Below are 22697 nucleotides of genomic sequence, written 5' to 3'. Positions count from 1 at the left end.
CCAACAGATGTTATCCCACTCTAGGTAGCTCTACTTGACATGAACTGGTAAATATTTTGTGCTAGTTACATGACTAGCTCTTTTAGTTATATAAACAACTATCTGACAATACGTTCTAGAATCACAACTTTCCAACATTGCTGCAAGATGCAAAAGTATCATGACAAAAACAGAGAGATCTGAAGACTATTCCAAAATATGACTCACAAAAATATTCAAACTGAAATAGAATTCTGATGAAGAATTAAGGTGTTTTCTTTCTTTATTGACCTGTCTTAGCTATCTCTCAACAGTGTACTGGGATTTACATATGGTTGTTCCTAGTTTGAAGGAATATAAACCCAGAAATGTGCGCAAACCAAGTTAACTGGCCAACATCATGAAAAACAGAAGAAGTTTTGGCTTCCTGTTCCATAAAACAGTTGACACATCCTATGCCAACTGCACATCTGAATTTAATATGTAAATCAACAGTTAATCCCCAGATGAGAATGTCATAAAATTAAGAGTGAAGTCACTGGACTAAAAGTACAACATAAAAACTGGAGAAGGAGAAGGAGAAAAAAATGGTTCCAAAGTTGCCACTATATTTTAAGACTCTCCCTTTAAATGGCTTAATTTTATTACTGCACAACATCATTTGCACAAGATGTAGTTAAATGGCTTTGAAAGAATGTTAACATAAATTTGTAGGTGAGTCTCTTCACACTGGGGGGGGGAGTGAGAAACTAGATGGGCCTTCGGTTTGATTCACCAGAGTTATATTTCATTCATATGATTTGTATCTTATTCATCTGTTAATCACATTCTTGTTTTTCCCCTTGAGAGTTGAAAATGAAATCCCAATTCTCTTGGATTCTATCTATTTTCCTTTGCTTATATATCTTATTTAAGTAAATAAAACAGTAACATTACTTGCCTGAGGTGTCATTCCACACCAGAAGTTAGAGTACAGGGTTTGAGATTCAAGCATTGGGGCCACAAGAGTTTTATTCTCTGCTATCATTAGATTCAACACTTCTGGGTTTGTCAGAAAATTGTCAGCATCGGTGAACTAGAAAAATAGGAAGGAAATAACATTACATTTTATCCAACTAAATTCTACTGAAAATAAAGCAATTTTGATGTTCTCTTGATCACAAACTGGATTTTAAAAGCTATCACTCTCTCAATTCTTGTGAAGTAGTAAAAAGAACATAATGCAAATATTTCCATCAGAAATCTATCCTCATAGGTCTTTGGTGAGATTTTTACAAAATGGGTAAAATCAATTTACATTTCAGAAAAGGCACACATAATTGTGAATGGGGAATTAACAAAACTTGTGAGATACAGGAAGGGACTAGTCACCATTGTTATTTTTGTTAGCTTTGGAAATATTGAACAGAGATATAAGGAGAGATGGGAGAATTGTTGGATTGATGATTAAAAGAGAAACTTATAAATAGGCATTTATCAGTGACCTATTGATAATCTTGGAACACACTCTGAAAGAAATAGAAATATTCCTTACAACAGCAAATAAACTGGAATTTCTATCGCTAAGTGAAGAGATTGTAAAATTCCGGGTTTCTGCATCTCATAACGACTGCAATCCCAGCATTCCTAGTTACAGTCAACTGAAAATTGAAGGAAGAAAAATAAGAGGGAGGGAGGAAGGAAGGAAGGTTTTTATCTTACCATGATGTAGTCAGACCATTTTTCTCTTGCAGTTCTCAGAGCAGCCTGCCTTAGTTTCATCACATGAGTGAATCTGGAATTTGGCCAGTGCTTTGGTCCAATTTCCTCTGGATAAAACCTAACAAATGAAGAAAGTAAAAAATAAATCTGTGTTTTCTCCCAGGCTGAATATCATTTTTTTCTTAGATTAGTATTTTTTTTAAAAAATCAGGTGGAACAAATATAGTTAGTCACCTCAAATGCTCCCAAAAGGATAGAGCAGAAAATGTCAATGATGCTTCTGAGCAAACACTTCCAAATTTATTTATTTATTCCTGGAGTGTGTACCAAGGACTTACGGGAACATACAGCTTCACTGCCTGTCCTATATGAGTGCTTGTGAATGACAGAGAACTGAACATAAATATGTTTTTTTATTCCACAGATCTAGCACTCTAGGTTGGTACATCATACATGAGTTTGCATGCAAAATTCCATCCAGGTGTGGACTTTTACAGCATAAAGAGCTTTATAAATGATTATGAAAAGTCATAGACAAGAAATTGTTATCCAACTGCTTATGAAGAGAGAAAACTGCATATAGAAATACTACCAGGTGCACGATAAACAACGAGATAACCATCATTTGCACAGCCCACGTTGTATATTTCCAGAAATCACTGGTTGACCAAGAAGCAGAATGTGGGCTACTTATTTTCTAGCCTGATCCAGCAGGATAAAAACAATATTTTTAGATCTCTCAAAAGCTATGATCTGCAACCTCTACATCTCAAAACAATTATACTTGCTGCCTGTAAAAGAATGCAACTCACTTTTATACCTTTCAGGCTCCTGCTTTGCTATCAGCAATAATAAAGCAGGAGGACTTTTTAAAAAGATAGTCTTAAACTGCAATTCTCTCTGCATTTATCTAAGAGTTTGTAGCACTGAATGCAATGAGCTTATTTATGAATAGGTATTTTAAAGCTAGTTACCTTATGTTATTCCACCCTTATTTGCAAATTGCAACAGTGGTTAATGTTATGTACTGAGCTTTTGGGGGCTTAATCACGTGTGCTGCTGGAGAACTAACGGTTCTCCAGCAAACCAGACAGGACGTCTCCAGTCCTGGCAGCAGTTAACATGGCGGGAATAATGGGTTCAATCTCATTGGTTGTTCAGAGCATGTGGACTACATATATTGTGCAACGTTACCCAAAAGCCCCAGTACAGTTCAGTCTGACTAACAAAAAAGCTATGCTTCTTCTGTACTCATCTGCCTGGCATCTTTCCTGCTCTTCAGTACCCACAACACAACAGTGGCGACAAAGGTGGGATCCTGCTTCACCTTAAAGAGCTGAACTCGTGAGGGGTTGGCTTTACGGGCTGGTGGAAAGAGGCATCTTTTCCCCCCCTTCCTCGGCTGGCTAGCAAAACTATGCTAGTGGCCATTCACTCAGAAGTACCCGTCTGAGCTCAAGAAGCAGGATCAGAAACGCAGGAATATAGTCAAGATGCCAAAGATCGGCAAATTAAGGGAGTTCGACATTCGCCACCCAGAAGAATGGCCGTCATATCTCTCTCAAGTCGAGAATTACTTAAGGGCAAACCAGATCACTGAAGATGGGCTCAAAGCTGTAATGCTGCTATGTGTCTGTGGGCCAGCAACATTTGACCTCGCAGAAAACCTGTTTGCCCCCATGCCAATCGAAGCAGTACCATATGCCGACCTCAAACAAAAACTTAACAGACATTTTAAGCCAAAAATGTCAGAAATGGCGTGGAGATTCAAGTTTGACCAGAGGGTGCAACGTCCAGGAGAAACGGCATCAGAATACATCGTGGGCCTATGCCAGGCCGCACATCTTTGCAAATTCTCAAACCTTGAAGAACGCCTGAGAGATTGGCTCGTTTGTGGCCTGAGAGACAAAGCCCTCCAACATAGACTATTCGCCAGACCCAATTTGACATTCTTGGAGGCACAAGACAAAATAATGGCCGATGAAGCAGCTGGAGGAGCCATGCAAGTAGTGTAAACCGCCAAACCTCTCAAGGTCGAAGAAACCATTTACCAAGAGGTCGCTAAATTCAGCAGCAAACGAGCAGTGGAAGAAGAGACAGAGATAGACAAGCTACAGAAACAGCCGGGTGCACAAAAACGCGGAAATCAACAAAAAGAAAACACAAGGCAGTTCATTTATTTAGGATATGGTTGGTCACACACAGAATTAAAAGCACTTCATATTTACAAGTTAGAACAGTTAAAACAATTTTTTTTAAAAAGGAAGCAATTATAAAACCTAAGAGGAAAACAGAAATAACATTTCAGAGTTTAATGTCGAGTTTGGAGTTCCAGTCAGTAGCTGCCGTTGTTACGCAGAGGAAGTCCTTAAAATCTCCTGGGTATCTTCTATTAGTGCATTCCCTCACTATATGTTGGATAGTCTGTCGGGGAGCCTCACAATCACATTGTGCTGAAGGTGTCTTTCCCCATTTATACAGAGAATCGGCACACACCCCATGAGTCATTCTAATTCTACTGTATGTCACCCATATGTGTCGGGGTAGATTAAATCCTGGAGGTATACTATTAGGATTAATATGCTCAAAAATGTCTTGGGAGGTATAGCTACTCCATGCTTCCATCCATTTTTGTATAGTGCTCTGATGTTTGGCCAGCAGCTTAAGCGCTGTGAGGAGTGGTGGATTTCTTGACTTTAATCGACATCTTAAGAGATCAGAGGTACAGGCATGAATGGGTAAAGAGGAGTTTAGCAGGATCTTACTATATTCCCGAATGAGAGCTTCTTGTCGTCGTATGTGCGGGGGAAGTATGTGGCTAAGAACTGGTAGCCAGTGAATAGGTGTAGATTTTATGCACCCAGTAATTAATCTCATCGTATGGTTGAGTTGAACATCAACAAGTCTTGTATGTGAGCTGTTTATCCATACAGGTGCGCAGTATTTCGCTACAGAGTAGCAAAGCCCAAGGGCTGCACATCGAAGAGTTGGAGCTGAAGCTCCCCAAGTTGTTCCGCATAGTTTTTGCAGAATGTTATTTCTGCTGTTAACCTTGGCAGCCATATTCTGAATATGTTTTTTAAAAGACAGGGTCCTGTCTAACATGACCCCCAGATATTTTGGAGTTGCCTCATATGGGAGCAATTTGTTATTTAGGTATACATTGAGTTCTCTTTTTGCCAGTTTATTATTAACGTGGAAACATGATGTGACTGTCTTACTTATGCTTGGGATTAACCTCCATTGGTGGAAGTATGTGCTCAGAGTTGTAAGGTCGGCTGTAAGTACACCTTCTGTAACTTCGATGTCCTTGTGGCTATATGCTAATGCCAAGTCATCAGTGTAAGAGAACTTTGTTGATAGCGTGGGTGGTATATTGGAAATATATAAGTTGAATAAGGATGGGGCCAATACAGAGCCCTGAGGGAGTCCATTATTCAGATGTCTTTGCTTACTGATTTTATCAACCATGATGACTTGAAAGGTCCTTGCTGAGAGCATGTTATTTATTAGGCGGCCCATGGTCCTACAAGGGACAGCGTGGAGGAATTTGCTTAATAGACCATCCCTCCACACTGTATCGTATGCTGCTGTAAGATCCACAAATACAACAGATGTTTTTAATTTATTCTGATAGCTGCTTTCAATGTGGCTAGTAAGACTAAGGACTTGATTGGCACAGCTCCAATAAGATCTAAACTCAGCCTGTTCAATCGGTATTTGTTTGTTAATTTTCTGTCCAATTCTGTTAAGTACCAACCTTTCAAGTAGTTTATAACAAACACTTAACAGAGCAATGGGGCGATAGTTTTCTGGCTTGTTGCTTTCTTTTCCAGGTTTTAATATGCCGATTACCTTGGTTCTCTTAAATTCTGGAGGGAGCTTACTGGAAGTTAGGATATCTGTGTAGAATTTTGCCAGCCATTCTCTTGTGTGAGGCCCAGAGTGGATGATAAATTCAGGCATTACTCCATCAAAACCAGGCAGTTCTCTTCCCTATATGTATGGTGTGCGGAGGCAACCATTCCCGCGCAAACTGCAGATTCCATATGGCCACGTGCAGGGCCTGTGGTAGGACTGGACACATTGCAGTCATATGCCAGGCTCGCCAGAGAGACGGACAACCCAAACATCAGTCAGGGGAACCAACAAGGAGAGGTACCGGGGCCCAGGGTCCAACCAGTGTGGGTTTTTTCAAAAGCCGGAGAAGTATTTGCCACACAGGGGCTCGTCGTCCCCTTAAATCTAAACTTAAGCTCTCAATTGAACTGCAGGGCATTCCATGCAAAATGGAATTGGACTCCGGTTCAGCAGTCTCAATCATTTTGCATGAGACATTCAAATATGTCTGCAAACGCAGCAATCAGTGGGTTAAATTGAAGCCCTTGAGCATTATCTTAACAGACTTCCAGAATGCCCAAGTTAAAATTAAAGTGGAGGCCACCCTATCAGTAAAATTTAAAGAGTTTTCGGGGATGTCGTAGTAGTAGAGGGTCAAAGAACAAGTCTTATAGGACTTGATTGGTTTGAGGCTTTAGGAATTCAGATAACAGGCATCAACCAAACACAGAGTACTGACCTCAGAGCTGTCTGTGAAGAATACGCAGATGTGTTCGATTCTAAATTAGGAACGTATACGGGCCCACTATTTCATTTAAATTAGACCCCAATGTAATACCGATCAGAGTCAAACTGTGCAGAGTTCCTTTTGCATTAAAGCATAAAATTGATTCGGAAATTGATAAATTAGTAAAAGAAGGGGTGTTACAGCCTGTTGAAGGGGGAGAGTGGGAGACCCCTATTGTCACCCCACTTAAACCAAATGGGGAGGTTTGCATTTGCACAGACTACAAATGTACCCTAAACAAAGCTTTAAACCAGCATGCCTACCCGGTTCCGATAGTCAGCCATATTCTAGCCTCTTTGCAAGGGGGCGCCATTTTCGCTAAGCAAGATTTAGTGCAAGCGTATCAACAACTGCCAGTGGACAAGGCCACAACAGTGGCCCAAACAATAGTGACGCATAGAGGAGCTTTCAAAGTCAAACGGTTGCAGTTTGGCATAAGCGTAGCACCAGGGATATTCCAAGGGATCATGGAACGCACCCTCAAGGGCATTCAAGGTGTTTGCCCGTATTTTGATGATGTTCTCATTGCCGGAGAATCCGCAGAAGTATTAGCAAATAGGCTCAGGGCTGTCTTACAAAGACTTCGCGATGCAGGCCTTAAACTAAAAAAGAATAAATGTAGTATTGGGGTCTCATCAACGGAATTTTTGGGGTTCCGTATTGATGCCAGTGGAATCCACCCCGCAGAATCAAAGGTAAAGTCCATCAAAATGGCTCCTAGTTCCAAAAACAAAGCAGAATTACAAGCATTTTTGGGGTTACTGAACTTTTATCACACATTTCTACCTCATAAGGCAGCTATAGCAGAGCCCCTCCACAGGCTACTCAATAAGAAAACTGTATGGCAATGGACTGGTGTACATGAAAGGGGTTTTCAGGACCTTAAGGCCCTCTTATCAGAAAAATCCACAGTCACTCATTACATAGAGTCTAAACCTGTATGTCTTGCATGTGATGCATCTCCTTATGGGGTGGGGGCAGTTTTAAGTCACACAGAAAAGAATGGGGAACAAGTTCCCATAGCATTCTATTCCAGAACTTTATCTGCTGCTGAACGCAATTATGCACAAATTGATAAAGAAGCCTTAGCCATAGTGGCTGGGGTCAAAAAATTTCATGATTATTTATATGGAAGAAATTTCACTGTGTACACTGATCACAAACCCTTTTTGGGATTATTTACAACAGATAAACAAACTCCCCACATTTTATCCCCTAGGATGCTCAGGTGGTCTATATTTTTGTCTGCTTATAAATTCAAGTTAATTCACAAACCTGGAAAGGAAATGGGCCATGCAGATGGCCTCAGTAGACTACCACTGCCACTTATAGATCCTGATCCAGCTCCTGCTGCACGAATATTATCTATATAAGATTTGCCTGAATTCCCCCTCCAAGCTGGGGACATTGCTGCTGAAACGGCCACAGATAGGATTCTGAGCAGAGTATTGTCTTGGGTACTCACGGGATGGTTAGAGAAAAGTCCAGGCCCTGAATTCCAAAGTTACTTTGTTAGAAGGCATGAATTGTCTGCACATAAAGGATGTTTGCTTTGGGGAAACAGAGTTATTGTTCCCTCAGTATTAAGAGATAGAGTATTGCAGTCCTTACATGAAGGACACCCAGGCATAGTGCGCATGAAAGCATTAGCTAGAAGCTACCTTTGGTGGCCAGGTTTAGATAAGGATGTTGAGGAGCAAGTACACGGGTGCTATATCTGCCAAAGGTCAAGGCCTGAAAAGCCCCAAGCACCTGTCCATAGATGGGAGGAGACTCATACTCCTTGGTCCAGGAGTCATATTGACTATGCTGGGCCTTTTCAAGGACAGCTCTTCTTGGTAGTAGTGGATAGCCACTCAAAATGGCTGGAAGTAATTCCGGTTCCCAATATGACTACTGCTAGGACCATCCAGGTGTTGAGAAAACTCTTTGCTACACATGGGCTACCTGATGTCGTGGTTTCTGATAATGGGGCTCAATTTACTGCTGCTGAGTTTCAGGCATTCCTCAGAGCAAATCTAATCAGACATGCCACATCTGCTCCCTTCCATCCATCGTCAAATGGGAAAGCTGAATGAATGTTGAGGACAACCAAGGATGCCCTCAAGCGCATCATCACAGGTGACTGGCATCATAGAGTGGCAGACTTTTTACTCTGCCAACACTCTACACCCTGCACAGCCATAGGTAAAAGCCCAGCGGAGCTTCATTGGGGTAGATGTCTCATTACTAAACTGGACAGACTTCATCCTGACAGAGTGGCATCAGATGCTTCTCAACCCAAACCCCCAAGGGGGCTACAGACTGGTGATTTGGTCTGGGCCAGAAATTATGGGCCTGGACACTTGTGGGTTCTGGGACAGGTGGTTGACAAAACTGGACCCCTATCTTACACAGTAGGGGTGGAGGGAGGGCGACTGGTCAGACGACATGTTGACCAGTTAAGGTAGAGATTTCCAGAATGGTCACTAAGTGAGAACTTTGGCACAAGTCCTTCCCATAGTTCTCCAGCTGGCACACAAGCTAGCTCTCACCCGTACCACCAGTATTTTCAACTCACAACAGCATTCGAGTCCGAGGAGGACCTAGACGACTCTGAGGTGCAACATGGAACCCCTGATCAGTCGGATCAGCCAAGCATCAGTGACTGCTGTGCTCACTCTGCTCCAAGTCTTGACTCTGGGGTGGGCCAACCTGGGGAGGCCAGCCAGAGCAGTTCTCCGTCCTCAGACTCTACAGCACAGGAGAACATGAATTCGCATGGCATGCCGGATAAGGTGGTAGACCACAAAGTGGTTGGAACCCCCAGATGTTCCTCACATCCACACAAGCCTCCTGCATACCTCACAGATTATGTTGTTAAATAAAGGACAACATATTGTGTAAAATGATTACCAGTCCTTAGGCATGCCTGCTCATTTAAATATTATTTTGATTCTTTTGTTAATTAACATACGAGTTGTGATGCACTGCATACTGAAAGGGGATTAACAGAGGGCGAGTTTTTTCAGTGAGATGTTATTTAATCTCTTTGTAGTTATCGTAAGGTACTGTGAGGTACTGCAACACTACTGGCACAACAGCAAAACTGTCATTAGTCTCATTGCATGCAGTTTGTGCATAACATGTCCGAGAAGGTCACATTATGAAGATATTACCTTGAATGGGGTCAAACATTCACTTATATATTGGAGATGGGAGTGAAGTGAGTTCTTTAACTTGTAAGGGTTATATTATTTGTTCTTAAAAGGGGAAGGGGTATTATGTACTGAGCTTTTGGGGGTTTAATCATGTGTGCTGCTGGAGAACTAACGGTTCTCCAGCAACCCAGACAGGACGTCTCCAGTCCTGGCAGCAGTTAACATGGTGGGAATAATGGGTTCAATCTGATTGGTTGTTCAGAGCATGTGGGCTATATATATTGTGCAACATTATCCAAAAGCCCCAGTACAGTTCAGTCTGACTTACAATAAAGCTATGATTCTTCTGTACTCATCTGCCTGGTGTCTTTCCTGCTCTTCAGAACCCACAACACAACAGTTAACAAAAAAGATTCTACACACATAGCTAAAGATTATCGGGTCTAGGTGGTCCTGTTTTTCACTACTAGTTTCTAGGAGAGACAGAAAATTAGTGTGAGGCAAACCTCAGAAACAAAATCATGCACTTTCAATATTCTGCCTAGGCATTTTGAACAGGAGATGTATTCTATAGTAGTGCCAAGATCTGGCACAGAAGCCTAGCATGGCAAATTTTCCTGGCAAATTTCTGCTCTAGATTGAAGGGTGAGATTATAACCTGAGTCAGGGAAGATCAAAGCAGAGGCCTTTCAGAGTAGGCAGAGAGAAGATTATGGAATCCTCCATTTTGCACAAACAAAATGCCTACTTGACAACCCAATAAAAACTCTGTTATATGTATGGCAGAGAGCCATCTAATTCTCAATTCGCTACCCATTAAGCAACCTTAGGAGGATTCTAGGGAGAGGAAAGCCCACCCAATATTCAAAATACCTAAGGTCAGCCAAGAATTTTAAACCCAACCTGTATTCCCAAGCTTCATGTGCTGACACTTGTTCCATCACATAACTTAGAAATTGCATTTCTTTGCTCCAACACTTACTGAGGGTCATCCATTGGCCTCCATTCAACATAGTGGTAGAGTGTTTGTACGTTCCTCAGCCATTCTCTGAGCATGGCAGTTGTGTTGTCAATGTTATGATCAGTGGCTACCCTACGAAGAAAAAATAGACATATAAAACAATTACTTGCATTTTGCCTCTTTTCTGTCACCTCTTTGAAAAGGCAACTGCTGGCTGGCAGCAGCTACACTATTAAGACTTTCCTGAAAAATGAAGATATACTAGAGAGCACCTACTCCAGGGCACTAACCTCTGCAGGATATTGTCTGCAGGATATCCTTTCAAAAGAATATTAACAACAATCAGAGACCCTAGAGTTGGTAAAAGCCATTATAACTAGCTTTCTTCTCAGCACAATAATCCAAATTAAAACATTCCAGACAGATGACTGTTAAATAGCGGGTTCTTTGGTGCAGGAATAAAGACGCGGAGCAGAGTACAGAATAACTCATTGTTTATTTCGTGCTGGAACTGTACTGGGGAAATGTCTGCAACTAGCCACAATATATAGTCGAGCCCCTAGGCGGCAGCCAATAGGTTTGAAGCAACCATTGCTGCCTGGAGATAGCCAATTGCAGCACAGGAGACTTGTAGTCTGGGTTGCTGGAGAGCCGTTTGCTGCTTCAGCAACCCACGTGGTGTTTCACAAGAGCCCAGTACATAACAATGACTGTCAAGCTTCTGCCCAAAAATAGCCAAATCAAGGGGAGCCATTCTGGGTCATTAGTTCCAATGTTGAACTGCTCATAGTTCACTGGGTAAGTTTTAGTTTTGAACAAGCTCATACTAATAAAGGTCAGGATAATTCATAAGCTGAAACAAAGTAATTAGGTTTTGGCCGAACACAATACCATTAACATTTTTAACAGACACATGCTCATATTAATATATTGTTTATGCTTGTAAATGCTGTGTGAATTAAACTAATAACCCAAAGGCAGGGAAGAGAGAGGGGCAGAGAGTAAAACTCTGGTAAGGACTGCTCACAAGCCCAGGATTTCAGTATCTGATAAGTAAGGATGACACAGATCGAGGCCCACAGCTACTCTGGAGCAATAGTATCTTAGAAGAACAGAGAGATTACTTATGAATAGTATCTTTAGATTCAATTCAAATGACAAAAGGTACATTTCTCAATGATCCACTTTGATGAGGGCACCCAGTCCAGAAAACTCTTTCTATTCTGCTTGAGGAAACATTCCATATTATCTACCTCCATAGTTCTACAAGTTCAGACTAGATCAACCAAGGACGGCCCTTTAACTTTTGCAATTGGACAAACTCTTTAAAGTGACTTTAAAATAATGAGCCAGAATATGATTGTTTCAGTTATTCCACCCCTCTTAATTTTGAAACACCCTTCCCAGACACTAAGACCATTGGTACTCAGCCTGATGGCTCTACAATGTTGAGGGAAAATTTTTTTGCCCAGGATGTTAGACTTCATACTATTTTAGTCAACTTTTGTTGATCCTTTTATCCTATTGTAAGGTTTTACACTTAGCCTCATAATTGCCCCAGCATTACTCAGGAATTTAAAAGAGCCAAAAGAAACTCCTGAGCCAAATTTCAGCAGGCAAACAACTTTTTTTTATCAAAATAGAGTTGAGTGGCCACATCTCTCTTCGTGGCTGGTAGAGAGATGAAGGCAACAACCAGGAAAGATGTCTTCCACCTTTTATACCTTTCCAGAACAAAGAGATCTGGTCTTGGTACTAGGAACCAAAAGATACAGAAAAATAATTCCAAGATGATGACTCATACACAGCTCCACCATAATTCCTTTTCCCCCTCCACTTACCATGCTCTTTTCATGTAAGCAATCCCCTGTACCTGAAGCATGAAACATTTGCTTTCATATAAGCAATTTCCCAATATAAAGCACCTACAAAGCTGCTTGCACATAAACAAAGGTGTGTGTGTGTGTATATGTGTGTGTGTAAATTTTTTGGCTTGCTAACAAAGAATAAAGGGAGACTGATATGATTTATTCTTTGTTAGCAAGCCAAAAAATTTTTACACAAATATGAGCTGCCACTGCTGTGGCTACTGCCTGTAGATGACCTTGGGCTAGGCTGAAACAGGAAATAAGATTTGTCCCGTGTCTGGGACTAAGCAAGTGTATTCTGAATGCTTAACAAACATTTCACACACACACACACACACACACACACACACACACACACACACACACACACACACACATATATACATACACACACACACATACACAAAGTATCACTACTAATATCAATATTACTAACATCAACCTTAAACATTATAAAATCCCTTCACTATAAATATGTAGTTTATAATATTTTAAATCTTATGAAGTTTTTCAAAAGAGAGTGAGGGAGGAAGAGAGGGTTAAAGTCACATTTGGTGCAAATTCTGATTATATATGAAAATATCTCTTGTGACAGCTAGGAATACATATCTCCCTATCAACAAAAGACAGTCCATGTCTCTAATCTTCTTTATCATTTAATAGGTTCTTGCAATTGAATTCTGTGGATCTAAGACAAGATCTGCTTATGGAAAGTTAAACCTTTTAAACTGGGGAGATGACAGCAATTTAACCAACAACAACTCAATGTGGAAATATAAATATGCCAATTCCAGTATGTCACCTTTTCTGCTTTATTGAAAAAATTCCCCTGCTTCTTGGTTTGGGAAATATGGATGTAGAAATTTTTACTGAAGCAAAAACAACAACAAAAACTACATGCACATCTGTGCTTGTGTTTAACCTGTCAAGCAGAGGAGAGAGATTATGAAAGAGACACAAGGCTTACACACATATTCTCTTCATGGGGGTGGCAGAAAGTTTCTGGGTCATTTGTGATATAATGTGAAAATGTTAGAATAGATAACATGTCCAAGAAGAGATTTTTTTTATTTATTTTTATTACATTTATATCCCGCCCTTCTCCGAAGACTCAGGGCGGCTTACAAGCTTAGCAGAGATAAATACATCCACTGCAAACTTTATGAAATTTAGAGTAGAATACAAAAAATGCTGTGTGTTGCCAGTTTGGATTTTGCTTTTTTTATTAAAAAGTGATAACAAATGGGATAGCACCTTCATTTCTCCTTCACACTTGTTTCATATTTCATATTTAGGATATTTGATTAATGGCCATTGGTAGCCTTAGGATATTAGTCTCATAAAGCTGCAAGTAATTAGGCACAAGATTTCAGACCTAAACTTTTGAGAAGTCATTTTTCTAAAAGTTATGACTCTAGCTCTTGTGTTAGAAAATATACTCCTAAACAGATGCCGAACATCTCTACAAACCAGTTGTGAAATATTTTTATTTAAAAGCAGTAAGCATATTATCATGTACACAAATGCTTATACTCTCCTTATATCAAATCTAACTCCCCCCCCACACACACACTACTCTATGTTTAAAATTAGTCTTTTTTTCTTAATTCTAGTCAGTATTCTCTGAAAAGAAATCAGAGAGGATGGAAGAAGGAAGGAAGGAAGGAAGGAAGGAAGGAAGGAAGGAAGGAAGGAAGGAAGGAAGGAAGGAAGGAAGGAAGGAAGGAAGGAAGGAAGTTTTTAGAATTAGTCATAGGTTGAGGGTGATAACTGAAAGCTTGATATCTAATCAGACATTTATTTTACTGAAAGGTAACAAAAAGAAGAGGAACATTCTTATTTGGCAATGAAATGGCTGAACTGTAGCGATTTTGTATTTAACAAATAGAGCGTTATGACACCTAGATAATATTCAGCAAATCAGTCAGAGAATTAACAAAAAAATTCCATCTTTCTTCCATGTGTACATCTCTGTTTTGAGCCTCTGCTTATTTGCTTTGTGACTCCTGTCAAGGAGCAGAGAACAGCCTACTTTACTATTTTTTATCCTGGTAGGAAAAGTACCTTAATTCCTACCAAAAGAAACACTTTGTGCTTCCTGGTTTCCAAGATTAAGTACCACATTGTGGTTTATGCAGAACAGGGAGAGAAAACACACCCCTAATGCAAACATAAATGTTTATTCCCTTATTTCCCCAATGTAATATGAAATGCAATATTCTTATTAGTTTGGGTACACAAAAAATTGTGCTCTACTAATTATTGTGGGCAGAGAAACATTACAGAGAAAAAGTAAAATTAAATTCCAGTATACCTGCACATCATAACTATACCAAACAAACATTTGAAGATCACAGTGGTACACACAAAGCAATCACCATGACATTTTTATAGGGTGAGCAAAAGGTATGTTTTCAATATTTTGTTACACTTTCAAAATACTATATTTTTCCTCATTGGGAAGGGGAAGTACTCAAGATCCAGGATTCACCTTCTATACATAGCAGGAAAAATTTTCAGTTAGATGTTTTTTAAAAAAAATTATAGAATTCCACCAAGGAAACCTTTTTAGATTTGCTCTAGAGAATAACATATTCTGGGCTACTCTGGTTATTTATATAGGATACTCCATACAGTTAGTTGCTGCATGTTTTACTTTGTTTTAAGGATACTTACAAATAAAAACCTCTTAGTATTAACAATCAAAAGATATTATGCAGCAGCTATTTTGCATTATCCTTGGTAATGGAAAGAGAAATGAAAAGTGCAGCAGAAGCAGCTGAAGTGGGAACATATAGAAAGCTTGCCAATGGAATACAACTTTGTTTGACCAGCTCCCACAAACCATTAGATTCCAGTAAATACACAGTGATTGCACAACAGAAGACTTATGAGGAGGCATATTTGACCAACAGTAATCACTTTTCTAAATGAACAAATATGTAAGACTATAGATGCCATGAAGAAAAGATTAATAATAGGATCAAAACTCATAATTCTCACTCAGAATTGCCAACAGTTTGCTTCACCAAAAAAGAAAACAATTCTTCTGAATTAAAAATTTGTATGGCTAGTCTTCTAACTCAGCCAAGGAAGCAACAATCTAGTCTTCACTTCTGGGCAACTTCCAGATGTCTTGCAACTACATCTCCCAAAATTCCCAATAAATATAATATCGTTGGAAGTTCTGAGAGTTGTAGTCTCAATAGTCTACAGGTTTGACCATAGTTTATTAACTATGGAAATTGCTATAACTGCCTTATACCTTTGTGTGATGTGTGAATCTAGTATTTCAAGCAAACTTAGACAAGATAGGGATTTCATTACTATACCATCATCCCTATTGCTGCAAATCTTCCTGCTTGGCACCCCCTCCAGATTTGGTGTCATAATCAGGGACATCCACAATGAAATGATTTAGAAAAACAAAAAGAACAGGTCAAGATCATAGTTGAAATCCATCCCTTTTTTTTGTGCCACGGGTCAGAATTAAAAAGGTGGGCCTTCAGTTGTGCAGACTGCAACTGCACAATTATTTTTTATTTTTTTAAAAAAAGCCCCACCTGTTTTAATTCTGACCTGTGGCACACAAAAAGGGATAGATTTCAACTATGGAACTGCAATCACTATCTTTTATTTTTTTACCCCTTTCCCTGATCTCCCCAATCACATCTCAGAACTGTTATCTACACTGGCGTTTTCCACTAGTCTTTTAAGAGATGTAAGAAACACACATGATCAAAGATAAAATCTCTCCAAAATGCATATTGATCAATATAAAAGAGAAAAAAAGTGACATTACCATAGGTGTATATTACAGACCACCCAACCAATCAGAAGAAATAGATGAGCTCTTTGCCAACCAGTTAACAAATGCATGTAGGAAGCATACCACAATAGTTATGGGAGACTTCAACTATCCAGATATCAACTGGGAGACAAACTCTGCAGCGAGTGGGAGATCAAGCAGATTCCTAACCAACCTAGCTGACAACTTTGTCATCCAAAAGGTGGAGGAGAGAACTAGACATAAAGCCATACTGGACTTAATTCTAACTAATAGAGAAGAAATGATAGAGGGAGTTGAAGTTGCTGGAAACTTGGGTGAAAGCATCATACTGGAATTTAATATAATGCAAACACTAGCAACAGAAAACAATCCAACCAACATCCTAAACTTCAAAAGAGCTCACTTTCACAAACTCAGAGAGAACCTAGGAAAGATCCCATGGATGAAAATCCTAAAGCAGAAAACAACCCAAGAAGCATGGGAAACTCTCAAAAATGTGATCATAAAAGCCCATACCAGCACAATACCACTGAAAAAGAAAAACAAGAAGTTCAAGAAGAAAACAGTATGGCTGCACAATGATGTTTCTAACAAACTGGCTGGCAAACTAGCTGGCTGGCAAACCATATTCAACGAGTAGTCCTCATTGGCACTAAATCCACATGGAGAGAAGTAAGCAGTGGGGTACCACAAGGTTCCATCCTAGGCCCAGTACTCTTCAATATCTTCATCAATGACTTAGATGAGGAAATTGAAGGAGAACTCATCAAATTTGCAGATGACACCAAACTGACAGGAGTAGCCAACATCCCAGAAGACAAACTCAGGATCCAAAAGGATCTTGACAAACTTGAACAATGGGCCCTCTCCAACAAAATGAGTTTCAGTGTGGAGAAAAGCAAAGTTTACATTTAGGCAGGAAAAATCAAAGGTACAAGTACAGATTGGGCAAGACCGGCTTAAAAAAAAATAACTGTGAGAGGAATCTTGGAGTCCTAGTGGCAGCCAAAAAAACTAATATAATTCTGGGTTGTATAAACAGAGGCATAGAATCAAGATCATGTGAGGTATTACTACTGCTTTATAAAATCCTAGTAAGACCACACCTGGAATACTGCAGCCAATTTTGGTCACCATATCACTAAAAACATGTTGAGAGTTTGGAAAAAATTCAGAGAAGAGCAACTAAGATGATCAAAGGCCTAGAGACTAAAACATACGAAGAATAGCTGCAGGACTTGGGTCTGCCTAGTTAAGAAAAGAAGAAATAGGGGAGACATGATAGCAGTATTCTAGTATTTGAGGGGCTGCCACAAAGCAGAGGGGTCACATTATTCACCAAAGCACCAGAGAGCAGGACAAGAAGCAATGGTTGGAAACTGATGATAGAGAAGCAACCTGGAATTAAGGAGAAACTTCCTGACAGTGAGGACAATTAACCAGTGGAATATCTTCCCCCCAGAAATCATGGGTGCTCCATCACTGGAGATTTTTAAAAAGAGTCTAGACAGCCACTTTTCTGAGATGGTATAGGTTCTCCTGCTTGAGCAGGGGGCTGGACTAGAAGACCTCCAAGGTCCCTTTCTATTCTATTCTATTCTATTCTATTCTATTCTATTCTATTCTATTCTATTCTATTCTATTCTATTCTATTCTATTCTATTCTATTCTATTCTATTCTTATATAACTTTATAGCTATTTTAAATGTAAATATAAATTTACCTTTTACTCTATGATTGCATCATAATTTTTATTTATTTATTCTATAATCATTTTTAAATCATCAAAACCATAAGTCATAAGTTCATCTTTTTCTGTTTCATCTAAAATGTCTATAAATATTTCCAGTCAACCATACAATTTTTCTGATATTAAAGACACCACTTTGGCCATCTCTGCAAGTTCCACTCATCTCCAGCACCCAATCCTCTAATGTGGGTAGTGCAAACTCATTGCAATTTATCTAATTTTAGGAAACTCATAAGGCAGATATCAGAACAAAAATTCTACACTGAATATTAAGTGATTTTTCTTTCTTTGTTAAGAAATATGGGAATCTGATATACACAGATTGTACTTAATTTATTTTCAAGGCCCTTTCAGTCTGCTTGTCAATGAGCCTAATTTCAGACTAGATAGGAGAAAGCTGCCTTTTCTCTAAGGAGAAAGTAATAGTTTATTTACAAACCTCACAGTGTGTTAATGTTGATTTTCTTTAAAGCATGTCTTTTTTCATTTCATGGTTCTCAGGGTGACAGATTCCTTTAGACGTTCTGCTCTTAATCTTACTTTCCTCTTGAAGATCTATTCTGACAAGGGGAATGGTTCTCAGAAGAGAGCTACATGGAAAAAATGCTTTTAAAACTCATAATTGCAATCCTAAATACCAGCCTGTCAGTATTAGACTTCCCATGCTAAATGGTGTATGTAAAGAGCATTTTTACTCTTTCACTTTTCCTCATCAGGTATTTTCCAGTCTGACAGAACAGCTTCAGGTAATTGAAGTAATCAAGTAATTCACTGTCAGTAAATATTTTCCAGAATACCAGTCACTAGGGCTTTGGGGGGAAAATCTATCTAAATTTTTTGTTTCCAAAAAAAAAAAAGTGCACGCTCCTTTTCTACCAGTCATGCAGCTGAACCAATAATAGGCATTGAGTGATTGAACAATGCAGAATAAAGATGCCAGCCAGACATCTGGATCAATGTAACAATGTACAAATTGTATAACTGAGCAGGTACCACCTGCCAAGATTCAAAAGGGAATGTAAACAGAATGGAATATTTTACCTTAGAGCAGTGGTTCTCAACCTTGGCAGCTGTAAGATATTTGGGCTTCAACTCCGAGAATTCCCCAAACAGCATGCTGGCTAGGGAATTGTGGGAGTTGAATTCCATGCATCTTAAAAGCTGCCAAGGTTGAGAAACCCCACCTTAAGAGTTTGGCCAATGAGGAGCCTGTGGATGTCATGCCAATCACAATGCATCTACATGAACCCCACTAATCTTGAATCCCTGAAAGATTATACATATAATATTTGTTATCTATGTAACCTGTATTTAATTACTTACAAACACTAATTCAACATACTGGCTGGGGGAACTCTGGGCCACAAAGCAGTTGTCTAGCTTTGCACAAAGCTATGAACCACAGTTTACAAGCCACAATGGTGGGTTCATACAACACTCTGTCGAACAGGCTTAACACGGCATGTGAATTATTAGACTTTACCAGGTAAGGCCAGTCTTCTTCAACCCTGTACCTTCTAGTGGTGTTACACTACAATTCATATAACTTATATGCTAAACTAAAGTGCCAAATTCTGAATCTTACAGCCTTTAAAATACATAAATGAAGGGCATAAGAGATTTTATACAGGGGTTTGCAGTGGGAAACATGAGTCAGTTTCAGATCCATTCCCACTTACTGCATTGTCTTCCAGAGTGTAACAACCCATTCTTTAATCCTCAATCTAACTCTTGATTCTTCAGCCTCATTCTTGACTTTGTGCAAGAAATTGAACTGAGGTCAAATATTTCTAACAAGCTTCCAGAGATTAAAGAGAAGGACTAATTAAATTTGCTAAGCAGCAGAGATTTCATTCTCTGAAATGGTTCTACTAGGAAGAAGCTACTTACGCCATTCAAAGCATCTCAAGGCTGTTGTACTCTCTGAAAGATGTGGCATGGCTGTTCCAAGGGGCCCTGCCCCAGGTCCTCTCCACATACACATTGGCTAGCATTCCCAAGCTTTCAGTGGATATGTATGGTATGTGCATAAATGATAACCACATCTTCAAAAAAAACTGTGATAAGCCTGTAAGATTGTGTCAATGCTTCAAAGAGAAAAGAGTCCTAGTGGACGATCACTTGACTATGAGCAGGGCTTTTTTTGTCATAGAACGCTCAGAATGGAGTTCCAGTACCTTTTTTGGATGGAACCTTGTAGGGTAGACAAGGCGGGTTGTATGACATGTGTGAGTTCCGGCACCTTTTTCTTTTACAAAAAAAGCACTGACTATGAGCCAGCAGTGTGCAGCAGCAACCAAAAAAGCTAATACAATCCTGGGTTGTATAAAAGGCATAGAATAAAGATCACGTGAAGTATTAGTACCGCTTTATAGAACCCTAATATGACCACACCTGGAATACTGGAGCCAATTTTGGTCACCATATCACAAAAAAGATGTTGAGAGTTTGGAAAAAATTCAGAGAAGAGCAACAAAGATGATCAAAGGCCTGGAGACTAAAACATATGAAGAACGGCTATAGGACTTGGGTTGGCTAGTCTACAGAAAAGAAGAAATAGGGGAGACATGATAGTAGTGTTCCAGTATCTGAGGAGCTGCCACAAGGGGGCCAGGTTGTTCACCAAAGCACCAGAGGGAAGGACGAGAAACAATGGTTGGAAACTGATTAAAGAGAGAAGCAACCTGGAATTAAGGAGAAACTTCCTGACAGTGAGGACAATTAACCAGTGGAACAGCTTACCCCCAGAAATTAGTGGGCGCTCCATCACTGGAGATTTTAAAGAAGAGACTCACTAGACATTCAACTGTCTGAGACGGTATAGGTTCTCCTGCTTGAGCAGGAGGCTGGACTAGAAGACCTCCAAGGTCCCATTCTATTCTATTCTATTCTATTCTATTCTATTCTATTCTATTCTATTCTATTCTATTCTATTCTATTCTATTCTATTCTATTCTATTCTATTCTGTGCACAGCCCTAACATTTTCCACAATTTTCCCCAAACTCTGTACAATATAATTTCTATAACATATGCCTTTTTATAGAGATGCATAACAAACCTATTTACCACTATTTACAATAAAAACAGTGAAATCCAAACTCACCCAAACACCCCCAAATATATGACCTAACCTGGCTACTGGGGAGAAATTCACTTTATTAATTAAACCCCTTCCTTCCAGGTGGCAGAAGTTGGTGTCTGTGCTGCATTTTTGTGTTCTTGCTAAGATTCATCTTTAGGAAATGGAAAACTGTAACAGATTACAGTGGTCTTCAGGGGTGGTTGAGGACCTTGTGTCTATTAATTGCCAGACCATTTGGTAAGATGGACTAGCTTCCAATTGAGTCACAAAATATTATGGGATATATCGACTACTAAGGTCTGCCCTAGATCAGCAGTTCCTGAATCCTTTGGTCTCTGACACCTTTACATTCTTACAGATGGCTGAGGACCTCACACACCTTTGGTTTATAAGTATTTATTTATTTGACTTGGTAGATCCCCTGAAAAGGTGTCAGGGACTGAGAACTACTACCCTAGATTATTAAGTAAATCCAGATATGAATAGAGAAGCTATTCTTACTTTCAGTGGTAAGCAGACCGCATGATTAATGTCATGAAACCAAGGAAACTTAAGAATGAATAGACACTGTTTTTACTATTCAGCTGCACAGGGATCTGGTTGCACTAATTATTAGGTGGTTCTCCAGATTAAACAGAAGAAAAAAATAGTTTCTTAAGTTTACACAAAAGAGCAGCTTTGTTCAAGCAATGAATATCAGTTCATCTCTTTTGGGCTGAAATGCTGTACAAGTGCTTCTTAACAATAATGGACTAGCTTGCACCTGCTTTCAGGAAAGCTGAGTTTGCCAATATCATTTTCCTTCTCCTCTTGTCAGAATACCAATCGTCTGCTGAATGAATCCCTTTGTCTATTTCTATCCAGATATTTATTTATTTAACTTAAAATACTTTTATGGTCACCCATCTTTAAACTGGAACTCTGAATTTTTATTTGTTCATTTAACATTGATAAAACTAAACATGACTCTGGGTGGCATATAGTTAAAAACAGCAGAACAAGTATTAAAACACAAGCACAAGATAAATAATATAACAGAAACAAGCAGGAGAATATCCAACTAAATACATCACAACCATTCCACAAGCTAGCTGTGGGATCTCCAAGGTTGCTGGAAGAGCTCATAATTATACCCCCCAAAAATAGGGTACAAAAAAAACCCCTATGAAAACAGAAACAGCAAAGGCTGGGCATCTTACCTAAACTTTCTTGATGCAGTCCACAATACTCTCTTCCAACTCACTCTATTTAATATCACACAAGATGAAATGAAGATGAAAAGAACTAGTTTTGTGTAGTAGTTAAGGTATTGGACTAGAAACAGAAGACCACAAGTTCTAGTCCAGCCTTAGGAACAAAGCCAGCTGGGTGACCTTGGGCCAGTCACTGTCTCTCAGCCCTAGGAAGCTGTTAAAGGCAAACCACTTTCAAATTCTTGCCAAGAAAACTGTGAGAACTTGTTTAGACAGTCACCAGAGAAGCGTTAGTAAATTATTTTAATTCTTGAGATGTCAAGTATTCATTCTTACTCTCTTAAATTTAGCACTCACTGGAGGTAGATTAACATAGGATTCTAGCAAAGAGAAAAGGAGACACACACACACACAGAGAGAGAGAGAGATTATTCAAGTGTAATAAGTTAATTGTACTTATATGAAGTTACAGTCCAAAACCTTTGAAGGGTAGTAGGTTGTTTGTTCTGTTTAGGTTTTTATATAATGTTTATTGTCTGTTTGTGCACAATACACCTATATTATAGGGCAGGTTGAGCAGAGAATCAGGCAAAGTGTTCATCTT

The 22697-nt window shown here is 39.3% G+C and overlaps 1 protein-coding gene across 4 annotated transcripts in view; it reads right to left on the bottom strand.

The window, feature by feature from the left end:
- The window catches only part of COLGALT2 (collagen beta(1-O)galactosyltransferase 2), a 100205-nt gene that overhangs the window by 38611 nt on the left and 38897 nt on the right, over window positions 1–22697 (bottom strand). For 3 of the 4 annotated variants that reach the window (XM_083359085.1, XM_083359086.1, XM_083359087.1), the window contains exons 2-4: window positions 10430–10540; window positions 1681–1798; window positions 920–1054 (exon numbers count right to left, since the gene is read on the bottom strand). In XM_083359085.1, the coding sequence (XP_083215211.1) occupies window positions 920–1054; window positions 1681–1798; window positions 10430–10540 (364 nt within the window). Of the gene's footprint in view, window positions 1–919; window positions 1055–1680; window positions 1799–10429; window positions 10541–18255; window positions 18338–22697 lie in introns of those variants that run through there. The other variant, XM_083359088.1, reaches the window with a different exon arrangement.

The sequence above is a fragment of the Vipera ursinii genome, assembly GCF_947247035.1.
Source record: "Vipera ursinii genome assembly, chromosome: 3".
NCBI lineage: Eukaryota > Metazoa > Chordata > Lepidosauria > Squamata > Viperidae > Vipera > Vipera ursinii.
This window is presented reverse-complemented; position numbering and strand designations above follow the sequence as displayed.